This window comes from Halichoeres trimaculatus, unplaced genomic scaffold, assembly GCF_033239565.1.
Source record: "Halichoeres trimaculatus isolate MK-OKI-2021-1 unplaced genomic scaffold, fHalTri1.1 fHalTri1_scaffold_10, whole genome shotgun sequence".
Classification (NCBI taxonomy): Eukaryota; Metazoa; Chordata; class Actinopteri; order Labriformes; family Labridae; genus Halichoeres; species Halichoeres trimaculatus.
The window spans coordinates 36,205,854-36,230,697 of record NW_027437187.1 but is presented as its reverse complement, the minus strand read 5'-3'; the positions used below and the strand labels follow the sequence as shown (position 1 = coordinate 36,230,697).

At 38.6% G+C, this 24,844-nt stretch overlaps 1 protein-coding gene across 1 annotated transcript; it reads left to right on the top strand.

Annotated features, from left to right (window-relative positions):
* The first annotated feature begins 1,214 nt into the window (after positions 1–1,214).
* nts (neurotensin) lies at positions 1,215–10,893 on the top strand. Its single transcript, XM_074678187.1, has 4 exons — positions 1,215–1,574; positions 1,809–1,867; positions 7,809–8,018; positions 10,507–10,893. The coding sequence occupies exons 1-4, from the start codon at positions 1,514–1,516 to the stop codon at positions 10,648–10,650; spliced, it is 474 nt and encodes a 157-aa protein (XP_074534288.1). The 5' UTR covers positions 1,215–1,513; the 3' UTR covers positions 10,651–10,893.
* Positions 10,894–24,844: the final 13,951 nt, after the last annotated feature.

The following is a 24,844-nucleotide window of genomic DNA, read 5'->3' as shown; positions in this document are numbered from 1 at the left end:
CTCATGTTTTAGCTTTATTCCTGTGTTTGGGCCTTTGGCTCCGGTTTTAGCATTTAGCATCCATACAAGCCTTTAGCTTGTGTTTTACCAATATCTTCTGTTTCAGCCTTAGCTTGTTTTTTAGCATTTAGCCTTTGTTTCTGCCTTTAGCACCTGTTTAGCCTTTTGCTTGTTTTTTTTTTTTTTTAACATTTAGCAACTTTTTTTTTAGCCTTTAGCTTATTTTTAAGCCTTTAGCTTGTGGTTTTAGGAGCAGTTTTAGAATATAGCATCCTTTGAAGCATTTAGCTTGTGTTTTTTAGCATTTAGCTTTCATATTTTTGCCTTTAGCTCCTCTTTTAGCCTTTAGCTTGTTTTTAGCATTTAGCTCCTTTTTTCAGCCTCTAGCTTGGTTTTTAGCCTTTAGCTTGTGCTCTATCTCTCTCCTGTTTCTCTTTCTTCTGCTCTTCTGTCCTTTTTCTGTCAGACAGTTAGGCTCCAGTGTCCACCATCACTACAAAATTAATCACAGAAATCGTTTTCAGCAGAGAAAAACACAGATCTCTCTTCTCACTACTAAACTTCATCAGTTAGCGTGGCGTTGTCATTGAGACTTAGAGGTGCTGTAAATCAATCTGGTCCTGCTCGACCCGATCAGGAAGCTAAGAACTGTTAAAGAATTGCATTGAGGAATAACCTGTACTGATGCTAATAATCTTATTGTAAAGTGTGGATCAAGAATGTCAGGACAAGAACACTTAATGAGAGTCCAGGTTTTTTAATTTTACACAGATTCTTCACAAACTGCTCAAGGTCCAGCATGCTTTTGTGTTATAGGTGTAAAAACAAACAAAAATGTTTCCTATTGTTAAAGCTCAGAGTAAAAACAGCACTTTTAAAAAAACACTTGGATTTTTTGACATTTCCTGGTTGTAAAAACAGTTTTTTGGGTGTTTGACTTTGATCCACCTGTTGATTCATAAAGAGCCTGAACCAGATGTCGTCTGTGCAGAGAGCAGCCTGTGTTTTTCATCCCTCTCCCCCTCCTCCTCCTCTCACCCCCTCCCCAGGAGACATGTTCATCCAAACCTCCTCCAACCTCCTCCTGCGAGCACCCAGGAGCTGAAATAACCAAACTCCCAAACCCTGACGCAGGAAGCTCTCGCCCGGTGATGCTGGAGTGACGTCTGATTTAACGACGACACAGGGACGGAGGAAAGGAGATGATATGGAGAAAGGGATGGATGGATGGATGGAGGAGGGGTATTCAGTGGGTGGGTAATCCTCTGACATCACGTTGGCTCTTATAAACTGAGGGAATGGAGCCCACGGCACTTCACGAGCAACCAGGAACCTGAGAGACAGGAGGACGGAGCGTTTGGATCTGACAGAAGAAGAAGAAGAAGAAGAAGAAGAAGAAGAAGAAGAAGAAGAAATCAGCCTCCTCCACGCTTTGACCCTTAACCTTATGGACTAGATCCCTCTCAGGTGAACCCTTCTTCAGCGCAGGACTCCTCTTTTTACATCCATCACCATGCAGGCTCACTTGGCGTGTTTGCTGCTGCTCTGCTTCACGTGTGGAGGGCTGTGTTCAGGTGAGCAGCTTTTTCTTTTTCATGCATCGTGCAGGAAAATCTGACAGCATGCAACAAGTGCATCACTACGGCCACACCGAGTCAGGATTTAAATATTCTGAATCAAGGATTTATTCAAGGTTTATTACTGAAATTCTGTGATCCTGAGTTTATTGCTCTAAATGCAGTCAGTGAAATCTGAATCCAGTCGTCCAGTGTCGTGTTTTAAGCCTTTTTCTCTCCTTTCTCCCACAGACGTGGACCAGGACCAGCGAGCGCTCGGAGAAGATCTTCTCAGCAGTCTCTTCACTCAGGTTGGAGTCCTTTCTCTCCTTTCTGTCTCTTTGTGTCCCTCTTCCTTCAGCATCTTTTCTTACCTGTGTCTTTTCTTACCTCACTGGCAGATTTTTTTAAGCAGTATAGGTGCATCTATACTGCTTATCCAACTGAAAAGTCTGGAATAAAAGTCTGATTTGAAACAAAAAAAGGTTAAAAAAGGGTTTCTTCAAACAAGAAAAAAAAAAAAGTGTCGCTTTACCAAAAAAACGAACAAGTATTGATTCTTACCTTTCCGGCAGATTTTTTAAAGCAGTATAGGTGCATCTTTTCTAACATTTTTTTCTGGATTTGTCAGGTGAATTTGGCTCATACTAAAGGTAATGAGACAGTTTTCACCAAATTTAAAACAAATGACTTGATTGGATTTATCTACATTTCAGTTTTTTTCAATTTAAGACCAAACTAAGATTTTTCTTTTTGCAGCACTGGTTTGCACGCTGATTCTCCTGGATGGAACAAGTTGGGTCCTCTCACAAGGTTTAGGGCAGAAATTACCCCTACAGCAGTGTTTTTGTGCAGCAGAAGCCCAGAGCGCTCGCACCAAACACCCACTCCCTGCTCCTCTGACGGTTTCCTCTGCACTCAGACGGGGCCATATTTTACTTGACCAAAAACACAAATAAACAGACTCCCACCGAAAAAATCTGATGTCGGTCTGCATTCACGCTTTATTAAGAGAATTTTCAGTGCGTTACTTTCACACAAAAACACCGCTTAATAAGGCTCTAGTTCTCATCGTGTCTCTTCGTCCTGGCAGACTACCTGTCCTCTGCAGTGGAGGTAGCGCTGTTTTACGACACGATGAGAACTAGAGCCTTATTTAGCGGTGTTTTTCTGTGAAAGCAACGCGCTGAAAATTCTCTAAATAAAGCGTGAATGCAGACCCATATCAGAGTTTTTTGGTGGGAGTCCGTTTATTTGGGTTTTGGTCAAGTAAAATATGGCCCCGTCTGAGTGCAGAGGAAACCGTCAGAGGAGCAGGGAGGGGGTGTTTGGTGCGAGCGCTCTGAGCTTCTGCTGCACAAAAACACTGCTGTAGGGGTAATTTCTGCCCTAAACCTTGTGATAGGACCCAACTTGTTCCATCCTGGAGTATCACTTTAAAACAAAAAGGTTTGTGCTTCAGTTTCTCAGTCCGACAGGAGCTTTAGGTGGATTTTGCATTTTGTTTTCTCAATCAATCAATCAAGTTTATTTATATAGCTCATTTAAAAACAACCAAGGTCGACCAAAGAGCTGCACAGTCTTCGAGCACAATCGAATAAAAAAATGTGTTAAAAGAAAATAAAAAACTATAAAAACAACAAAAAGACAATAAATAACAGAGGAGGACCCCATAATAAATAGAAAAAGTAAAAACAAGGATGTCTTTCTTAACTAGTATTAAAAACCAGTGCAAAGGCAGACTGTGCCAACCCTTAAAAACTTTTAAAAAACCAATAAGCAACCTTAAACTGGATCCTGAAGCTGACAGGAAGCCAGAGAAGAGAGGCCAGAACAGGTGTTACATGGTCACGTCGTCTCCATCCAGCAGATCAGGACAGAACCAAAAACAATAATATCAGTAATAATATCAATTCTGTTGAAAATCTGCTTTTTCCTTCAAGTGCACACAGAAAACTGAAGTTAATCAATACTTTAAAGAAAAACTCCATTTGGATTGTGCATTGGCTGCTGGTCTAAAGCTAAAGCTCTGCACATTCTGCAGAGAAACAACTCTTCAGCTGACGACTTAGAATGGATTCATCAGGATGTGACAATGTGCTTCATAAACATTTGAAGTTCAAAAGATGCATGAAATTGTGCAAAAAGGCCAAAATTGTTGCACAGGAATTCTCCAGAATAAAGAATGAGGAACATTCAACATTCAACAAACACCTCGTTTCAAGAAAATCGACAACTAAATTTTTCTTAACCTACAGGCAGATTTTTTTTAACCTTCACAAGCAATTCAAGCTCAATATTTGTCTTTTAATATCTTAAAAAGAAAACATTTCTCTGGACCTGTCCGTTCAATGTGGCTCATATTTAGTCTGATGCAACACTGAGGTTTTAAAAATTTGCAGCTCATACTTTATATGGATAAAAAATGTCAGCTTAACAACAGGGCTGAACGATTTTGGAAAAAAATCAAATTGCGATATATATATATATATATTTTTTAACAATATTGCGATTTAGCAATTTTTTAAAATTTACTTTAATGGGGGTTATCATCTGCATTAGTCACTTAACACGCGCAATAAATCATTATATAAAAAGGCCAACACAACAAGGGATACGGTCAACATATAAAAGAAAATCTTTTTTATACTTTTTGATTGAAACAAAAAGAAACGCTGTGAAGCTTAACTGACTTCCTAACAAACCGTACAGAATAAAGTGAACAAGGATTGTGGATCTTTTTGCCAGAAAATACATGTTGGCAACATTAGCATCTTGACTTTTTTTTTTTTTTTTTTTTTTGGAAAACATTAAACTTTTTTTTTGTTAATTGCAGCCTTTGTGATTTGAAAACTGCATTCTGTTACATTGCGATGTCGGTTTCAATTCGATTAATTGTTCAGCCCTACTAAACACCAAACTGCACTGTAAAAAATGTCTCTCTAAAATAACAGCTGTGTCTTTATGTGCCATGTGAAGCACAGACAGCTATTCTGTAAACTGTGTTGTACTGTGTAAGCTCTTAGCATTCAGCAGGGTCTTATACCCTCTTCATTTACGGTTACAAAACAAAGTCATCTGGCAGCAGGGGGCCAGTATTTTATTTACTTACAGGGAAACGTTTAAATTTCCTCATAAATATCTGAGGGATGACAGTGAGAGGACAGAGGATCCAGCAGAGACAGGCAGGATTTAGATGAACCTGACTCACGTCTTCCACCTTTACCTGATAAAAAACCGTGGTCCCTCTGCAGAGACGGTCTGTCAGGGAAAAATCAGCCGTGTGATTCATGGCAGCTGGTGCTGGGAGGTCGTTGAGGAGAGATGATTGTCACATTAACTGAATAATGGACCGCTGAGTTAGAGACGTAGAATAAATGTGTCTTTCTGTCTTTGGGTGAAACCAGCAGCTGGAGTATGATCATTAAATCCTGCTGATGGTTTAAAGTCAGGAGCTCCTCCTGACAGATTTATTAACCCTGACCAACATTTCTTCTGCTTCATTTTGTCATTTTTGCTCCGCTTTCTAGCTTTAATCTGGTCTTGTGTCCTCTGTTGGGATTCCTGAGCTCTCACATTTTCACATCCTGATAAATCTGTTCATTTAAGAACGTCAGCTAAAGAGTTGTTGAGTTTCTGCTGAATGAACAGATTATTTTCTACTTTCTGTGTGTAGAAGGACCTTTCATTACTTGTTGGTAAAAACAACAATCAAACAAGGCTCCTCCTCCTTGGCTCAGTGCCAGCGGCAGCACACACCCACCGCCTCCAACCGTGACTACGTTAACACACTCACTAGCCCAGCAACCACCTGTGGCATTGCGTTTCTACATAGGAGACATTCGAGAGCCGTGCACCTGACTTGGCATGTTAGCACAAGCTAATCACAGGTATTTAACTCATACCTGGTTAGCAGAAAGCTAACTCACATCGCTCTTCGTCCCGTGCTGCTCTTCAAGTTCCTTAAACAAGTGAAAGTTGAGCCAAGCTTCACCCTCGTTTAGGAAAAAGCTTTATCTGTTTGGAGTTTTGTTTCACTTTGGTTGTTGTCTTACTCAATGCTACGTCCGCTATAGTAGCCACTGTGATTAGCTTCTTCCACTTGCTAACATCAACATGAAATCTCTTTAAGCACTAGGCAGGCTGTGATTGGCTGATGTAACCACGTTATCTCTCCACCCAGAAACGTCCTGGAACAACCAAAACATCAACATCCAGGCAGAGGAGAAGGTTGAGGCAGACACTGACACTGACACACATGTATAAAGGCCCAGAGGAGACAATTCAGGAGGATAATTCCTGAAAAAATTAATTATTTATTTTTTTAGTGAACTCTTTCAGAGTATAACTTTAATAATAATAAAAACTTTATTGATATAGCACGTTTTAACAAAAAAAGATACCCCCCCCAAAGATTACGACATGAACAGAGCAAATATGTATATATGGAATTAATGATCACTTCACAAAAAAAAATCGCAAAAGAGTATACAAAATTTAAAAGGAAGGAAGGCAAAAAAAGGAAAGTTTAAAACGAAAAAGGAAGGAGCAAGAAAAGGAAAGGATTTGAAGGAAGGACAAAGAAAGGAAAGGGAAAAAGGGAAAAAACAAAGGATGGGTAGGAAGTAAGGAAGGAAAGGATTTAAAGGAAGAAAAGAAGGAAGAAAAAAAGAAGAAAGGAAAAGGGAAAGTAAGGAAGACAAAATGAAAGAGAAAGGAGGAAAAAAGGGGAGAAAAAAGAACAAAGGTGAGGAAAGACTGGAGGGAAGGAAGGGAAGGATTTGAAGAAAGGAAAGAAGGAGGAAAGGAAAAGAGAAAGGAAGGAGGTAAAAAGAAAGGACAGGGGTAAAAACAAAAGAAAGGAAGAAAAGAAAAAGGAAATGAAGGAGAAAGAAAAAGAAAACTAAAGAAGGACATGAAGAAACGAGAAAGGAGGGGAAAAAAAAGCAAGTTTAAAAAGGAAAGTAGAATAAAACAATGAAGGAAGGGAGAAAGGAAGGAAGGGAGGGAGGGTGGGGGGAATAAAAGAAGGAAGGGAAAGAGGAAGGACAGGGGAAAAAGAAAAAGGGAGAAAAAGAACAAAGGTGAGGAAAGACCGGAGGGAAGAAAGGAGAGAATTTGAAGAAAGGAAAGAAGGAGGAAAGGAAAAGAGAAAGCAAGGAAGGAAAAAGAAAGTTGAGGTGAAATAACAAAACAAATGAAAGGAAGAAACGAAAAAGGAAAGGAAGGAGCAAGAAAAGAAGGTAAACTAAAGAAGAACATGAAGAAAGGAGAAAGGAGGAAAAGAAAAAAGCAAGTTAAAGGAAAGTAGAATAAAACTGAATGAAGGAAGGAAGAAAGGAAGGGAGGGAAAGAGAAAGGACAGGGAAAAAAGGACAAAAAAAAAGAAAGTAACAATTAAAAGAAAGGAAGGAGAAAGAAATAAAGGTAAACTAAAGAAGGAAATGAGGTAAGGAGAAAGGGGGAAAGGAAAAAAGCAAGTAAAAAAGGAAAGTGGAATTAAATTGAATGAAGGAAGGGAAAGAAAAAGAGAAAAAGTAAATTACAAATAGGGTTAATACCCGTCAGTATGTGAAGTTTACCTCCTCTTTAATCGTTAATTTACTGACAGCCACAGACAGATCCTGATGAATCCGTGTGAAACTAATGAAAACACAAACGGGTCCCTCCGCTCTGCATCCATTCACTCTAAACACAGAAAAACCTGCTGTCTGACATGAATCAGTCTGAACCTCGGTCTCTGAACCTCGGTCTCTGCTCCTGTGTGGTCCTCGCCGTGCTGCTCCTCTGATGTTTCTGTTACATGTTTTATTACACGGCTCTCCCCTCGAGGGGACGAGGGAAAACCTGCTCCACCTGTGCTTACATCATCACAGGACTCTGTTTTCCTCAACAACACCAACAAAGTGAGCCCCAGAGAGCTGGAGGCAGAGTCTCTTCATCACCATCATCATCATCATCAATACATCTCGTGTCTTGTTTTTCTTTGATAAATAAATAATAAAGAAAATATCTGAAAAACAGAACGTTCATACCTTTTTGACCTCTCTTTATCAGCTTCTTCAGTTTGTGTCACATGCTCACTCATTCCATCTGTTATTAGATTAAATTAATGAGATTAGTCGTTTGTACAAAGATCCTCGTGACTGTTTTATTTATGTCTGTATCTGACGATCCAATCATTGAGAAAATCCAGATCAGACCTCCTCAGTCTGATGAAAATCCTCCCCCTCCTCTCTGTGCTCTCTGCAGCTGAAACAGAATAAGCAGAGTGCCCCCTACTGGCGCGTGTCGCTACCTAACCTGTGCCGGGTGGTGAGCAGCCTGCGGCAGGAGGCGTGGAGCGGCGAGGAAGGAGGCGATGAGGAGGAGGCCGAGCTGAGGGAAGGAGGCCTCCCGCTGCTGGAGGAGCTGCACAACCTGCAACACATCTGCAGAGCGCTGCAGAGCCGGGAGGAGCGGGTGAGACACACACACACACTGACACACACACACACACACACACACACACACACACACACTGGAAGCAGACAGAGGTGAGGAAACAGCAGACACCAGTTGCGTGTTTCTATCGTTGCATCTTGAGAGATTTCTTGCACATCAGTCTCTGTTTCAACAACCCTGATGGAAAGTTTTGCTATGCTTGACCAAACTCCCAACAAAAAAAAGAGACAGCACAGCTTGGAGCTAACGCTAGGCTAACTTCTCTATACTACAGCTGTAGTATTTTTCCACTCTGAGAGGTTTTCTTGTAAAAAATCAGATAATTTTCCAAGGAAGAAAACAGTTGCAACAAGTGAGAACAAGTCTGAAGGGGTCTGAAGAGTCGACAAGATGGCAACAACCTGCATGTCGCAACCGCGTGTAACATAACAGCCAGTCCAGAGGCATTACAAGATGTTGACAGGTGATTAACTCTTTGGGTACCTTAACTTGGCACCAAAAGATGAGGCATGTTTGATTCTCAGTACTACTGAAGCGTTTCTCTTAGTGCCATAAAAAAACGGAAGCTTAGTACCCAGCCCTACACGTCTGAAAGGCATTTGCAAACTGGCACTATATATATATATATATATATATATATATATATATATATATAAAATAGTTTCTCTCATTGCCATAAAACAACCAAAACTCTGTACCCAGCCCTAAACTTCTGAAAGGCATTTGCAAACTGGCACAGTGTCACACCGTGGTTTTGGGGCAAGGCATGTTTATTTATAAAGCAAATTCCAGCAAGGCAATTCAAAGTGCTTTACAGACAGAGCAAAGTAAAAGAGAAAGGTTAGAATTTAATTAAAAAGCAGATAGAAAAAGATTGAATAAAAATTAGAATAATACTTAATTAATAAAAGTCATATATGTTTTAATATTATTTTATAGCAACAGTATATATTTTACAGCAAGGCAATTCAAAGTGCTTTACAGTCAGAGCAAATTTAAAGAAAATGCAAATTTTTATTCAAAAGCAGATAAAATAATGAAAATTATAATTATACAATAAAGAAAATTAATATATATATATATATATATATATATATATATATATATATATATATATATATATATATATAATAAAAAGAATAGTTTCTCTTAGTGCCATAAAAGAACCGAAGCTAGCCCTTTACGTCTGAAAGGCATTTGCAAACTGGCACAGTGTCACCCCTAATTAAGGCATAGAGCATCAGCGCCATGGATTATGGGCAAGGCATGACAAGTTTAGTGCTTTACAGTCAGAGCAAATTAGAAGAAAACAATTTAAATTCAATTTTAAAGCAGATTTAAATCATAAGATACAAGCAAATAGGATAAGTTAAAAAAAAGTTCAAACAGATCTTAAAACTGATTTTAAGATAAGAGTCCAAGAGTGGCATAATTGTGTATCTTTTTTAAACAAGAAAAGTTATTCAAATGAATTGTTAGAAGCTTGAATTAAAAACAGTTGTAAAAAAATGATATAAAAAAGCAGACCTGATATTTTCTGGCAGATTGTTACAGATATATGGAGCATAGAAGCTGAATGCTGCCTCTCCATGTTTGGTTCTGACTCTGGGGACTGAAAGCAGACCTGATCCAGATGACCTAAGTGGTCTTTAGGTGAGCATGTTAAGCTCACCTGGCCCTCCCTAAACTTCAGCCTTCTCCTCTCTGTTGGTGTCCTTATAGAAAGGATGTGTTGTGTCCCAGAGAATTATGAAGTTTTTACCTCCAAGATGAACTTTCCTTGTCTTAAAAGCTCAGATTTAATCTGGATCTGACCTACTGACGGCTCCTGACCATGTGCCAGAGACGTAGTTTTGATAAACTTTACTTTCTTTTGATAAAATGACCTGATATTCCGATCGTTTTTGTGTCTGATTTCCTGTTTGGTACGATCTGCTCTGCAGAAATTGACGTGTTGTTGAAGCATCTCTGAAGCGATCGTACATGTCCTAACCACCTGTTGACAAACCTTAAAGTTTTAATCTCATCATGAATTACTTTCTTCTCTTCCCTTCAAAACATTTCAGCCTTAAAAACAGGTGAAATGATCTCACCTGTAACACTTTCAGACATGTGAAGGGTTAAAGTGCAACAAACCGTTCCTCTGCTCCATGTTTGAGCCAGAAACTAAAACAGGAAGTGTCTCTACAGATTGAAAAACACACACATGAACACACACATGTACACACTGAAGAGGCCTCTGTCATCTCTCAGGGTAAACACACCTCATTAACCCCCCCTCCTTCATCATTCTCCCATCATCCCCTGCTCTTTAAACAGCTCCGTCTCTTTTCTTGAATCTTAACGCGCCGGCTGCAGATTAGCGCCTGTTTTCTATGCATGGAGGCATCGAGCAGGAGCACTCGTTCAATCACAGCCGCACGCCCTAGCCTCCCATTACCTCGCCACTCAGCAGTCAAACGTGTGTTTTCCTCCTGTCACTCACTCTGCCATCTCTTCTCAACAGCTACTGCACGACTCCATGGAGTATTTAGAGGAGAACAGCGACACCCCGCTGAAACGAAAGTCCCCCTACATCCTGAAGAGGCAAGCGGGGCACAGCACCAAGACCCGGAGGCCGTACATCCTGAAACGGAGCACGATTTACTGACGAGGACCACGCCGTGCTCCTGCTCTGAAGACCTCGTACAGCTGCTGTTTCTGTTCTCCTCCTGATGTCGTTTCCTCCACTCAGACCCGTCACTGTGTGTCCAGTTTTGAGGCCTGCCTGTACTCTGCTCCTCTCAGCTAAAGGTCCTAAAAATAAACCTCCTGAGCATCAATTACCACGTGTATCTCTGAGAAACTATATTTATTTACTCAATTCCTCCGCTGCACACTGAGTCTATTTTGTTCCAGGATATGATTAAAGGATTCATGATACAGAAACACTGACTCTGGCTCTTTACTCTAAAACCTGTTGTTATATTTTTATACGAATTGGATGATTTGGTGCTGCTTTTATTTAACATTCAATGGGTCAAATAAGTAGGATAATGTTTTTCTCTATGAACGTATGAATTAAGTATATACAGTGGGGAAAATAATTTATTCCCAAAGATGCAATTCAAACTAAATTTCTCCCAGACGTTGGTATTAACTCAAATAATCCACACATGAAAAGAAATCACAACGTTCAGGTCCATAAATAATGATTATGGTGAATTAAGAACGTTAACACAGGAAAAAAGTATTGAACACGCTAACTGAGACTCATCTAATACTTAGTGGAGAAGCCTTTGTTTGCAATGACAGCTTCCAGAAGCTTCTTGTCTGTTTAAACTAATGGCCCACACTGCTCAGGTGTGATTTTGGCCCATTCCTCTGCACAGATTGTCTTTAAATCTGGAATATTCTTTGGTGCCCTCTGGTGAACCCTTTTCTTTACTTCTTTCCACAAATGTTCAGTTGGATTGAAGTCAGGTGATTGACTAGGCCATTCTAACAGATTGATTTTCTTTTTCTGAAACCATTTGAGAGTCAACTTTGCCGTGTGCTTTGGATGGTTGTCCTGCTGGAAGGTCCAGCCACGTCTCATCTTCATCATCCTGGTGGATGGCAGCAGATTCAGATCAAGAATTTCCCCATACATGGCTCCATTCATTGCTCCGTCAGTTATATGAAGTTTGCCAACACCATGAGATGAGAAACAACCCCATGCCATGATGCTTCCACCTCCAAACTTCACTGTTGGTGTAGTGTTTTTTGGCTGATGTGCAGAGCCATTTCTCCTCCAAACATGGTCTGTAGTATGACAGCCCAAAAGTTCAGTTTTGGTCTCATCTGACCAGACAACATTCTCCCAGTATTCTACAGGCTTGTCAAGATGCTGTTTAGCAAACTTTAAACCAGCTTCAACATGCCTTTTCTTGAGGAATGGAGTCTTGCGGGCTGAGCGTCCATAGAGGCCATGGCGGTGGAGTGCATTGCCTATTGTTTTCTCTGTAACAATTGTACCTGCTGCCTCCAAGTCTTTCTGGAGCATTTTCAGGGTGGTCCTTGGCTGGTTGAGTCCTCTTCTGACTATCTTTCTGACTCCCTGGTCAGAAATCTTCAAGGAGCTCCTGTGCGTGGCCTGTTGATGGTAAGGTGGTGCTTCTTCCACTTGTGAATAATGGCCCCAACGGTGCTGACTGGAATATTCAGGTGCTTTGATATAAGTCTGTAACCAGTTCCATTCTGATGCTGAGCAACAATCAGGTTGTGAATGTCTTCAGAGAGCTCTTTGCCTTTACCCATCATGAGGTGTGTGCTATTTAACTGCTTGGTGAAAAAACACCTTTTTTATAGGACCATCAATTTGCTCTAGCCCAGCTGATGTTGGTTTGCTCTAATTGGAAGTTCAAGTAATAATTACTGACAGATTTCAGGTGGTATGGTCCATTTCCTTGCCAAAGTATACAGCCTTTCCATGGTGTGTTCAATACTTTTTTCCTGTGTTATCGTACTTAATTCACCATAACCATTATTTATGGAGCTGAACGTTATGATTTTTTTTCATGTGTGGATTATTTGAGTTAATACCAATGTCTGGGAGAAAATTTGTTTGAATTGCAGCTTTGGAAATAAATGTGATAAGAAAAAAGTTGATGCGTTCAATACTTATTTTCTAACCATCAGATATCTCCAGACACAGCAGAACAGATTTTAAACAGATAGATCTTATACAGACATCAAAAGACAAAGACGACACCTGAATTATTTGCAACCAGGCAACATGAAATATACTGTTAGTGAGATTTTGTGAACTTCTTCCTGAGATAGAGCCGTATAACACTCATCTCAAAGGTCAGGACAGAGAAATCACTGAACACGTTGTCTCAGAGTATCAGGGAGCACAGAGCACAGAGGTTTGATAAATCTCCAGACACGGTGTTCCAGTTACTGAGAATAAAAGTCTCACAGACCTCTCCAGGAGCTGATTTCAGAGCGACTGTTTCTTTAAAAGAAAAAAGTTTTCAATTCGTCAAGCGTAAGAAAAGAAAATTACCTTCACCTCCTTCATATTGGGGTGAACGCAGGAGTGTGAGTGAGAGATATCTGAAAACATCAGCGGGTAAAACTTCATCTTCTGCTCAGAGGAGGGAGACGGGACCTGAAACTTCAAATATGAAAACACACCTTATATCAAACTCTTTCTATCAGTCTTTTCTTTCTGGGACAGGCTCATCATATCCATCCAAAGCGGAGCCTGAAAGCTGCTGTTTAAACTTTGCCTCCACGCTGAGCGTAAGGTGCCTTTGGCTCTGACTCCTGTAACTACATTAAACGCTCCAGTAAGCTGCAGTTGGCTCTGGTTGAACTTGAGTGCATCAAACCGTTCATGTGTATCAGGAAAAGGGCAAACTTTGCATAAATCAAGGTAAAAAAACAACACAGGAAGCCAGGATGGAGGTATCGGCTTCGTCCAGCAGAGGGCAGTGTTGTCTAACCGGTCAGATTGTTGCTGCTTTGGCTTGAGGTGGAGAGAGATGACTCATGTGAGAGGAAAACATGTGGAAATGAAAACTGAATCAGAGGAAATCAATCTCTAAAAATAAAACCAGCATTACTTTGATTTCACCTTTTATTTGCAGCATCCTCCTGTTGGTGAATGCACAAAAACTCACCTCCAGGCTGGAGGTAAAATCGACCCTTTTTTCTTCAGCATTTGGTTGTTTAAGAGGAAATTCAGGTAAAAAAATAAATTAAAAAAAAAAACACCCAGCCCTGACGCAAAATGTTCATATAACTTTACTTATCTCTGTTGGATACTGTCCGATTTTTTAGGCACCAACCGCTATGGTTAAAACTGAGTCAAAAATGTGACTGTTAAAAAACTGAAATCATATCAAGTGTTTTTGTCTTATTTTCAGTAGAAAATGTCTTTTTATTTTTTCATTCACATTCTGACCAGTCCAGCAAATTTTCAAGATGATTGTTCTCGTTCCATTGGCACTTTTTTATTTCTTGTTACAGCAATTCAGACCTCATTTTTGTCTTTAAGTAACTTGAAATTAGACATTTTTCTAGACTGGTCTGATGAATGTGACTCATATTAAATCTAAAAAGACATTTTCTACTGAAAAAAGACAAAAATAAAAAAATAAGATCTCAGTTTTTTGCAGTGCAGGGACACAGGCTGTATATACTGTCACGACATGGTGACTGTCTGTGCTTCATGTGGCACAGACCTGCTAACTGTGCTTCACATTGCATGCACTAGTGGTCTTTTCCTCGATCTGTGGAGCCCCCTGTTACCCCCTTTTAGAGCGGGGTCTCGACCACATATCCACTGCGTTCCCTCCTCATCGACAGTTACAAACTGCTATCACAACCAAAGTCACAGTCTGTGCGATGTGTAGCACAGACAGCTTGTGTTTACATATCCACTGCTTTCCTTTCTCACCCATGGTTACAAAACAAAATGTTAAGGATCAGTTTTATGAAGTGTGGTTACAGAGAAAATTAGGATTAGCCTTTTAGCAAAAACGCCAACCAGCGCCATGTGTGACCAGTCATTAGTGAGGACAACAGACCGTTTGTGTCAACGGAAAAAAAAAAGTAAAGATTAGTGGTTTGCATGAGCTAGGTTAACGAACAAAAAAGGAGGCTAAATTTAATGGACCCCACCATTACAGGTGCTAACAGCAGGATTACAGCGCCCGTTCCTCTGTTTAATGGCAGACATCGTGTGATGTGTTACCGTTTGGAAAGGTGGCCATGTGCAGCCATACAGCAAATTTGGATTTAGGAGACACATTTTTCAGTGAACACATAAGACATTGCTGCAGTGCTTGTTCCACAAAGCAGTTTTCATATCACTGATTTTATCATTGAGGTTTTCTACTGTGAGCTCAGAAACACCAAACGCATTTTCTCTGTGTAAGATCACCAAACTTTCTCTTTCTCTTTGTTTACCTGATTGACTCACCGATAACAGCTGGTTGTGTATTCTTGTAAGTAAATCTCCATTTCTCCGGCTAAAAAATGTTTCTCTTGATCTTCTCTCAGTCACACTGTTACCACTTGTCAGGTTAATGAGTGGTAGATGTATGCAGTTTGAGTTTGTTTGATTGGGTTTTCCAGAAGGTTCCCCTTAATTATGATGTTATCTGCACCTGCATTGCTTTCATGGTGTAATTAATTAACTGGGCGATTATTAGCAGTCATGCATGTGGCTAACACTCCAGCTAAACAAGTCGTTCCATAATAGAACATGCTGTTTGTTTAATGACTGAACGTGCATACAGACCCAGGTTGTGTTGTTGTTTTTATGGGATCAATCTAAAGGTGGTTTTTAGCTCACTTAAATTTTCATGTCACTACATTGGTTTGTGCTGGACAAATGTTAATCAGTTTCACTTATTACCCACAATAATTACATCTTGGCTGTATTTGTTAAAAATGAGTTGGATCAACTAATTTTTATTGTATTGCATTGACCTGCTAAGTTTGAGTTGGGGTTACGTATAGTTACACCACGGTCCGGGTGAATACTCGATCCTGATTGGCTGTAGGGTGTGTGTTAACAAGTGTTGTAGGAAACCTGCGGGGGCTCAAACGCTAGTTGGTAACCATGGCAACAGAAACTCAGAACTTACGTTAACATATGTTTTTTTCACAGACTTAAAGTATTGACGATCCTGGTTGTAGGTCGACCTCTCTTTTCAAGACCAATCTTCAAAAAAAAGATAACCAAAATTTACTTTGTTACTATTTTTATTGAAATTCTGAGACAATCATTTAAATAATAGAGACTGTTTTCATCTGTGGCTTTAAATCCAATCAATAAGATCTGTGTTTCAAATCTAATTCTGATGACAGCTCCGGTAGTACGCTTGCCTTCGTTATGTTTCTCATTAACTCACACCCCCCTTGTCAGTCTCTTGGTAACGGTTGCTTTGAGGACCACGATAAACTTTTCTTGTTCAGTTTGTATTTTCTAGACACTCTTTCTGGGCGTGCAAATTTTGGATATGAGGCTTCATAACGCCATATTTTTTGTCTGCCCAAAGTTGTTTATAGGGCTGTCATTTTAACGCGTTAATTAGATTAATTAATTACATCGCATATTAACGCGTCATAAAAATTAACGCAGATTAATCTGGATCCCAAACCCGCGAGGCGTTCAAAGACGCACTTATTTTCAAAAGTCTGGCATTTACAAACCATTTGTCCTACATGAAAAAAGTGGTGTTCACGTCAGATTTTCAAATTTCCGACGGCCCCTGAATGTATCACACCTGACGTCAGCAACATGCTTCGAACCGGGGGGAAGAGAGAGCGCTGTTAAGGGGACTGCCGTCCACATCTCGTTTGTTCACACGTCCTTTTTGAAAATCTACAGAAAATCAACCCTTTGCTCTAGCTCAATTCGGTAAAAAACAGATAATTCTACACTCTTTACTGCATCAAACAAGCCCTGAATGATCGATATATATCCTGTATTTAAATCTAAAGAATTCTTTGAAAATTTGCTTCCATCTTCCTGGTGTCATGTTTCAGCTTGGGGCTGCTCTGCACCAATCAGCAACAGTTTGTGTGTTCAGAGCATGTTAAACTGAGAATACTTCTCTTTTCTTTGATCCAAGACTTGAAAAAAGTGTTTTGTACATAGTTCCTCACAGTTTTTAGCCTTTAGCCCTGGTTCTCCTGACCTCATAGAAGTATAGAAGTTCATATAGCGGTGAAAAACGAGTCCACAACAAGAAAAAATGTGACAGAAGCAAAAATCGTCCTAAAAATCAAATCAGCTTATCTTAGGTGCAGGAATGTGTAGATTTTGTAAAGATAGAACCATAAAACTTTTTTCATGTGTTCCTTATGCCTCAGGGTTCCTAAAAATGTGTTGTAAATATTCCCACCTTATTTTTTAATGTCTTTTAATGTAATTTTAATGTCCTGGAATTCAGATTCTTTATTTTGGGACCTTAAGCAGATATGAGATTAAAATGCGATTAATTAGATTAATTAATTACAAATCCTGTAATTAATTAGATTAATTTTTATAATCGCCTGACAGCACTAGTTGTTTAACATCTTGGCTGCATTGACCATCAATATCTTGAAATTAGGCAGTTGCTTCGTCGTCGATTCATTTCTGATAATGGACACCTCATTGGGCATTATCTCTTACATATTGGATGGAAATCCTGCTTAAAATTTAATCAAGTTCATCCAAAGAGTTATTTTTTGAGTGCAGTTGAATACTGTAAGCTAACGGTGTCGCACGTCGATCAGGTGATGAATACCTGCTAAGGTTTCCTGAATGGGTTAGCGCTAGTTCAGTCGGTGAAACCTCATGGTCCAGACCCCAGTGAGGCGCTAAAGATTCCTGCTAGAGAAGCTGTTTGTTCAAAGAAGAGTGGAAAGAGGAAATACTAAACTGCAGGACTTGGCTCCTGCCGACAGCACCAAAAGAACCAGGAGCTGTTTAAATGATCGTTATGTTACTGTGCGTGATTATACAGCAGTCTAATACAGGAACTCATGAAGATAATCACCACAGGTAAAGTTAATTTAATGTTCATGACTTTAAACCACAGTCAGTCGTATTTTAATTAAAATTAATCCTTTAAAGGGAAGTGAAAATAGTTTCATTTAGATAAAAACGTCTCTGTTCTGATGGCCCTGGCTGTGAAAAGCTCAGTGAAATCTGTCTGTGTGATGCTTCTGTTGACCTTTGCTCAGGAATGTGTTCACTCACTAACTCTGCTCATGCACATCTAATCACACACAAAGCAGCTCTGGTACATTTGATTCTAGTAACGCAGAGCATCTGCCAAAAATAGAGCCGCGCGTTTAACTCAATAAAGGGACCGGCTGATTTGTTCCAATATCAGGCAGAGAACGACAATCTGAGAGAGAGCGGAGTTAATGGCAGCTCTGTTTGAGTTTCCTGTCAAACACCCGGAGGCATGACTCACTTCACTTTATTAGAAAAGCTTCAAAATAAGCCTTTAGTTCTTTAAAGGTGAGCAGACTCCTTCTCAACACTTTGACTCCTGGCAAAAGCACACACAACCGGCTCCATTTCATTCTCTATCCAGGGAACAGCTTCTTATCGGGTAATTTTACCTTTTTCAACTTCAAATAGAAACCTACCTCTGCAAAATAAAAGGGCTGAAACACTGAGGGAGCAGGGATCCCTAAGGAGGTCTAATGGAGGCCTCATGAAGCCGAGTTCGAGCTGTGAGGAGAAAATATTTTGCCATTTAGTGAAAAAACAGAGGATTTAACCACTTCTTCTCCTCCTTTAATTTAAATCTAACCTCTCTGTCTGTGTGCTGTTCACAGCAGAGCCAGCAGGTGGCAGTGCTGCACAACACAGATCTCCTCTGAGGCTGACAGGCAGAGAAAGAGAGAAATTACAGTTTAACTTCCAAGAAACAGTTTGTTTCCCTCTTCAAACATGAATCCTCAAATCGTCTGCGTGTTCAGTCTAAATAATAAAACAAGCAGGAGGAGAAAACATCCGGAGCGTTCTTTGTTCTAACACAAAGTTCTCAACGGTCTACACTGAGGAAAGTGGATCGAAGTGAGGCTTCATGTTTCATTCTTAGTCATATTTGTCAATTAGGTTGAATCTGAGCCAAATTAATTAACATGCACATAATTCTTATTTTATTCTTATTTTATTTTATCTTATCAATTTCATTTATTTATTTTTTTTTATTATTATTTCGTTTTATTTCATTTTGTTTTATTTAATTTTATTAAATTTTGTTTTGTTTTATTATATTTTATTTTATTTTATTTTATTAATTTCATTTATTTTGTTTTATTTTATTTTACTTTGTTTTATTTTATTTTATTTTATTTTAAATATTATTTTTATTTTATCTTATTTTATTTTATTTTTTAACCAGGCTGCAAATTATTTTACTCTATACGCTGCAAAAATCTAAAATCTTATAATGTTTTTTTGGTCTTATTTTAAGTAAAAAATTATGAGCCACACTCAACTGGTAGGTCCTGAAAAATGTCATTTCAAGTTATTTAAAGACAAAAATGAGGTCATCGCAAAACTAGAAAATGCCTTAATACTACCAACTTTTTTCTTGTTCCACTGGCAGATTTTTTAAAACTTTTTGCAGCAATTCAAACCTCATTTTTGTCTTTAAATAACTTGAAATAAGACATTTTTCTGGACTTGAGACCCCGCTCTACAAGGGAGGAACAGGGGTCTCCACAGAGCAAAGAAAAGACCGCTAATGCATGCAATGGACCCCACATGTCACAGAGTTGTCTGGCACAGACAGCTGGTCTGTGCTGTGAAGCACAGACAGTTGGTCTGGGCCACATGGAGCACAGTGAAAAGTGAAAAATGTCTTATTATACTCAACATAAGCCACATTTTACTTATCAGTCCAGAAAAAATTCTCATTTCAAGTTATAGACAAAAATGAGGTCTGAATTGCTTGTAAAAAAAGTGAAAAAAAAAAAAAAATAGCTTGAAAATTTGGTGGACTGATCAGTTGAATGTTGCTTAGATTAAGTCTAAAAAAACATTTTCTACTGAATTTAAGACACAAACACTTGATAAGATTTCAGTATTTTCAGTGTATAAGTCATTCTTGTGTCATTGTTGTATTTTAATATCTTGAAATGAGACATTTTTCTGGACTTGTGGCTTAGATTAGGTCTAATAAGAGTTTTGTACTAAACAAAAACTGAAAGATAAACATTTTATTATATTTCACTTTTTGAAGTGCGAAGCAGGGGGTGGGCAACTCATTTTTACAAGGGGCAACCACGAATGAAAGGTGAATTGTATCAGAAGGCAGCACCATCATTAACAATAATATCAACTTTTTCCCATCGTAAAATAAACGTAATTATATATTTGATTACCTGCTACGATAATGAAGTCAAAGATTCCACTCGCTATTTATGTAATGATTAAGTATTGTTTAAGTTAGAAACTGATGTTTCTTCACAGGGACCTAATGTGGCATCTGCGCCCCCTGTAGGCACCCACGCAGACTTGGGTGGTGCAGCCCGTCTTTCCCTGCCAGTCTGTACTAAGCTGTCCCCGTGGTAAGATGCTAAGTTATTAAGCTCTAATGAGTGTCTGTAATTAGTTTGTTGTTTTTTTAAGGTAAGTGTATTTCTGTATTTGACAGGAGCTTGAGCTAGCTTGAATGCGTTGTGGCTTAATAAGCAGTTAGCTTTTCTTTTTGTTGTTGTTGTTCTGTTTTATTTGTGTTGAAGCTAACAACTGCCAGAGATGCTGTGAGACACAACTTTTTCCTCTGTGTTTATCAGATCAGTGCCAAAGAGTTCACGTTTTTGGCTGATTCAACACACAACCCAAGATAGAGTACACAACCGCTCCACTACTGGTAACCAGAAGAATATGGATCTTCTGTAAATATGTTAGTAATTATTTCTTTTTTCATTTCCATTGGATGCTACCAACCATGCAGCTACTCTTCCTGGAGTCCACACACAGCAAACATACAACACAGAGTATACACAAACCAACACACACAATACTACGTACAGAATAATACACACCAAGTGCACTTAAAATACAATGATCATAAAATATACATGAAGATTTACATAATTTAATACGAAAAGGGTCAGCATCTACAACATATATTAGAATTCATCAGTGTTCATTAATTGGTGTGAAAATGTTTGTTTTTACCAATCTCTGAAAGAAACTGGATTTACTGGGGGCCTGAACAACGATAACTGGTAAATCATTCCACATTGTGACAGCTCTATACGTTACAGTTCTGCTCACCGACTATGTCCTGGGTTTTGTCTAACTATATGACCATGAGAGACCTGGTCCTGAAACCATGTTGATTACTGATGTTAATTATTTAAAAACCTATGTTCATAATTTATTATTTACTCTCTATATTGAGTCCATGTTTGGTCGCGACAGCTATGGAGGAACAAAACAGCCAAAATTAAAAATAAATTAAAGTGAAAATAAAAAACAAAAATAAAAAAAATAAATTTAAAATAAATAAATAAATAAGTAAAAATATATTTTTTTTAAAATGTGGAAATAGAACTAAATATTAATTAAAAGAAGTAAAAAAAAAAAAGACTCTTCTTATTTTTATTTATTTTTTCAGATAGTGCCAGAATGAAATACAGCAGAAAATAATATTCAATTGAGGGGGCGGTCCTAAATGTGCCTTGGGTTAAACTGTTTGCCCATTGGTTGTTCCATATTTGAGTGCTGAATGTATTGATTTATTGACTTATGTATCTTTTATTTTATTTTATTTTTTATTTCTTTTTAATTTTGGCAGTTTTGGTCCTCCGTAAACCTAGGCTTGAAACCAAGTGTTTAGTGTTTTTCATCCAACACACAAAGTGAAAACTGTATTTAGATTATTGGCAGTTAAAATCATTTATTTGCGCTCAATCCTGGTTACCTGATAGTTCTGTGAGAGTTAAAAAAATACAGGTTACAAACAGGAAATGGAGCAGAAAACATGAAACATTAAAAAGAAGAAAATAGAATTTTTTGGGTCTAAAAGTGATGTATAAGGGTAAAACAGTCTCCAAAATAAAATCCAGATCTTGATCCTGACAGAAAAACTATCTGACATATTTTTCCCATATCGCCCCCTAATGGAGAACATTTTTCTTGGATGGAAGCAGAGTTTTCTGATGTTAACGCAGCACGTAACACTGCAGAAAGTAATAAACATTAGTAAATATTATAAATAATAAATCTGTCAGTAAGAGCTGGATCGTCTGTGGCTCGTCCTGGAAAGAGAAACAAGCTTCAGAGCTTTGAATCATGTGTTCATCTCTACCAGGCTGGTTATTTTAATCACAGCCTTGAGTATTCAGGGTGAGTTGTTAAACTGACAGTGTGAGGCTCCAGGCTGCGCTGGATTAGTGACACTGTCAAAAAGAGCTACAGTAGCTTTACATCGGATTGAGCCTGAAGCACGATGCTGCTTGGATGGAGCTCCTCACGCAGAAATAACGAACCATCCCTCCCCTGTTAGTGAAACAGTCAGTGAAACAGCCTGCACTCAGGTGTTTACTGATCTTCAGCTGATAAATTAACCTTGAGTCTCTAATCCAGCGTCTGAAAAGGTGTCAGGTGAAGAGCAGCCGTGTTGGTCTGAGTCTAATCCTTAATGCAGACGTTTACAGCAGCCCCAGATTGACTGACAGGTCTGTAAACAGGCAGACCAGCTCCTGTTTCAGACCTCTGAATCACTGCCAACACCTCAGGTCCTTTTCCACCCATCAGCAGTCTGCCTGGGCGGAAACATCCAGAACAACACCAGCTCTGCAGGAGGGAATAAGAACAGAGACATCAGCTGTTTCCTGCAATTAGCCTGTTAGCAGCTGGTTAAGTCCTCCTGCACTCACAGTTTGACTTCTTATAGAATTCAAGACTAATCAAACTGCAATAAAGGACAAATTCAATCAATAATTAAAATACTTAAAAAAAAAAAAAGGAAAGAAACCTGACAATCACTGACAAACAAAAACTGCTGTTTTTTGTCCGTGAAATGATCAAAACGCTATGTTCAAAAAATAAAAAATCACACAATCTCCCCGACGCTTGCTGAAACAATAAGGTCATAACATGAGGATCTCATCACTGGTTCATGACATGTTATAGCCTCAAACACCAGCCTCTGCCCATAGTTCCACCCTTTGATATTCGTCCAGACTACTGGCCAATCAGAGTGAAGGGGGTTTGTGAGGCAGAGAGCCTTAAAGAGACAGAAGCTGGACCAGGTGTCTGCAACCTTTACTTTCAAAGGAGCAATTTTTCCTCAGCTCACCTGGATTAAGTCATTCAGGAGACACAAAATCTACTTTATCTTCACTATAAAGACAAAAAAAGTGAATAAAATTCTATACCAGAACCAGAAGGGTTGTTTAGGGAATTTATGAAATTATACATGTAATGTTTTAGGCTTTATTTCTCATCAATCTTCAAAAACAACAACATCAACAACAACAACAACAACAACAACAACAACAACAACAACAACAACAACAACAACAACAACAACAGATAAATAAAGTTTTAAAAAGTTGAAAAAAAGAAAGAAAAATAAAAACAAAAAAATTACCAAAAAAAATCACTTTTTTTAGTGAAAATGCAAACTTAAGAAATAGCAAAAAATTGCATTTTTAAAAAGTTGGCAAACTTTGTTTTTTCTTATGTTTTTATTTTTAAAGAAATTTCAATGCTGAAAAATGTTTAAAAGTTTTGTTAAAATAAAAAAAATGAAAAAAATAAATAATGACATTAAATAAATTTGCAAAATATTCACTTTTTTTAAATTGCAAATTTTAGAAATAGCAAAAATTTTCATTTTTTAAAAACCTAAAAAGTTGGCAAATTTATCTTTTTCCTTTTTTTCAAAGAAATTCCAAATATTGACAAACATTCAAAAGTTTTTTTAGAACTTCCAAAAGTTAAAGAAAATTAAATCAATCAAGTTTTAGAAAATCCCAAAAAATGTATTTTTTATTTTGAAATTTCAAAAGTTGGCAATTTTTTTTTATTTCAAATATTCGCAAACATTTAGAAAAAAAAATCTGGAATTTCAAAAATTTGCAAAAATGTGATGTTGATGTCCACAACCTATATCTTGAGTCCCATGCGATTAAGTTTTTAGGATTTATTCAGGGAATTTCACATCTCTCCAGCACAGCTTATGAACATGGACTGAAATGGAGGTTTTAAATTTTAGAATCAATATACATATGATTTTTTTTTTTAATTACTATTTAAAATTTGTAAAGAAACAATACTTATACTTCAATATACTGAATTATTCCTCCACCCCTAGAATTGAAGTATTCATCACACTGAAAGAGTTGGGTAACACTTTTTTTTTAAGCTCCTGTGAGGAACTGTGTTGGCACCAAAAGTTGGACCAATGAAATCAAAATTAGCTAATTTTCAGACTGCTTAATGTACACATTGGCAGAGAGCTTTCAGAAACTTTAACAAACATATTTTTGATGTTAAATGAGCATTTTGTTGCCGCCTGTTTGATAAACATGGCTCAAAGGTGGGTTTCATTTGATTTTTATGGCTTCAAGGACTCCACTAATCCAGACTCCCTGTGCCCAGTCTTTGTGGCAGCCCGTGTGCCTCTCTGCAGTCTGACTCTGGGTAACCAGGGTTCAGTCCTCTCAGCTGACACTGACAGCCTCACCTGTGACAGTAAACAGCTCTGACATGGCTGCTCCCTCTCTGCCATCACTGAAGGCTGCGGTAATGCCGCCCATATGTGAGGCCTAATTACTTTCTCAGCTGGCCCCTGCAACAAGGTCACACTTGTTATGCCAATGTCCCATCCACACAATCAGATTTCTCACAAAGGGAGCTAATCTCATTCCTTCACAAGCCATTATCTTGATCGGACCGGCTTTTTATGCAATTTGCAACGCTGTCCAGATGAGAGAATGACTTTCCTTTAGCAGGAGTGAAGACGAGCGTCAGCATCCCACTGAGAAGTTTCAAACTGTCAGCCAACATCCACCAACTCTAAATTGGAGTTAAATTGAAGAGGCGTCCGGCTGGAGAAAGGCCAAGACAAGCCGGGCCGCGCGGCGCTGCAGCGGCAGATGTCGATGAAGGTTTTTAATGGAGTTGAATTAATTCACGCAGGGTGTAATTTGTTCGGTGGATGTGGGAGGCGTACTAAGCCTGAACCTTCCCAGGGTCATGAGAGTCGTTATATTGATAGACATCTGCTGAGGCAGCCTGTGGATTTGCAAAAACTGACAGATCTGCTCTGATGTCCAGATAATGATAAATTACAACTCCACAGTGTGAAGACGGAGCTGCATCAGGACGACGC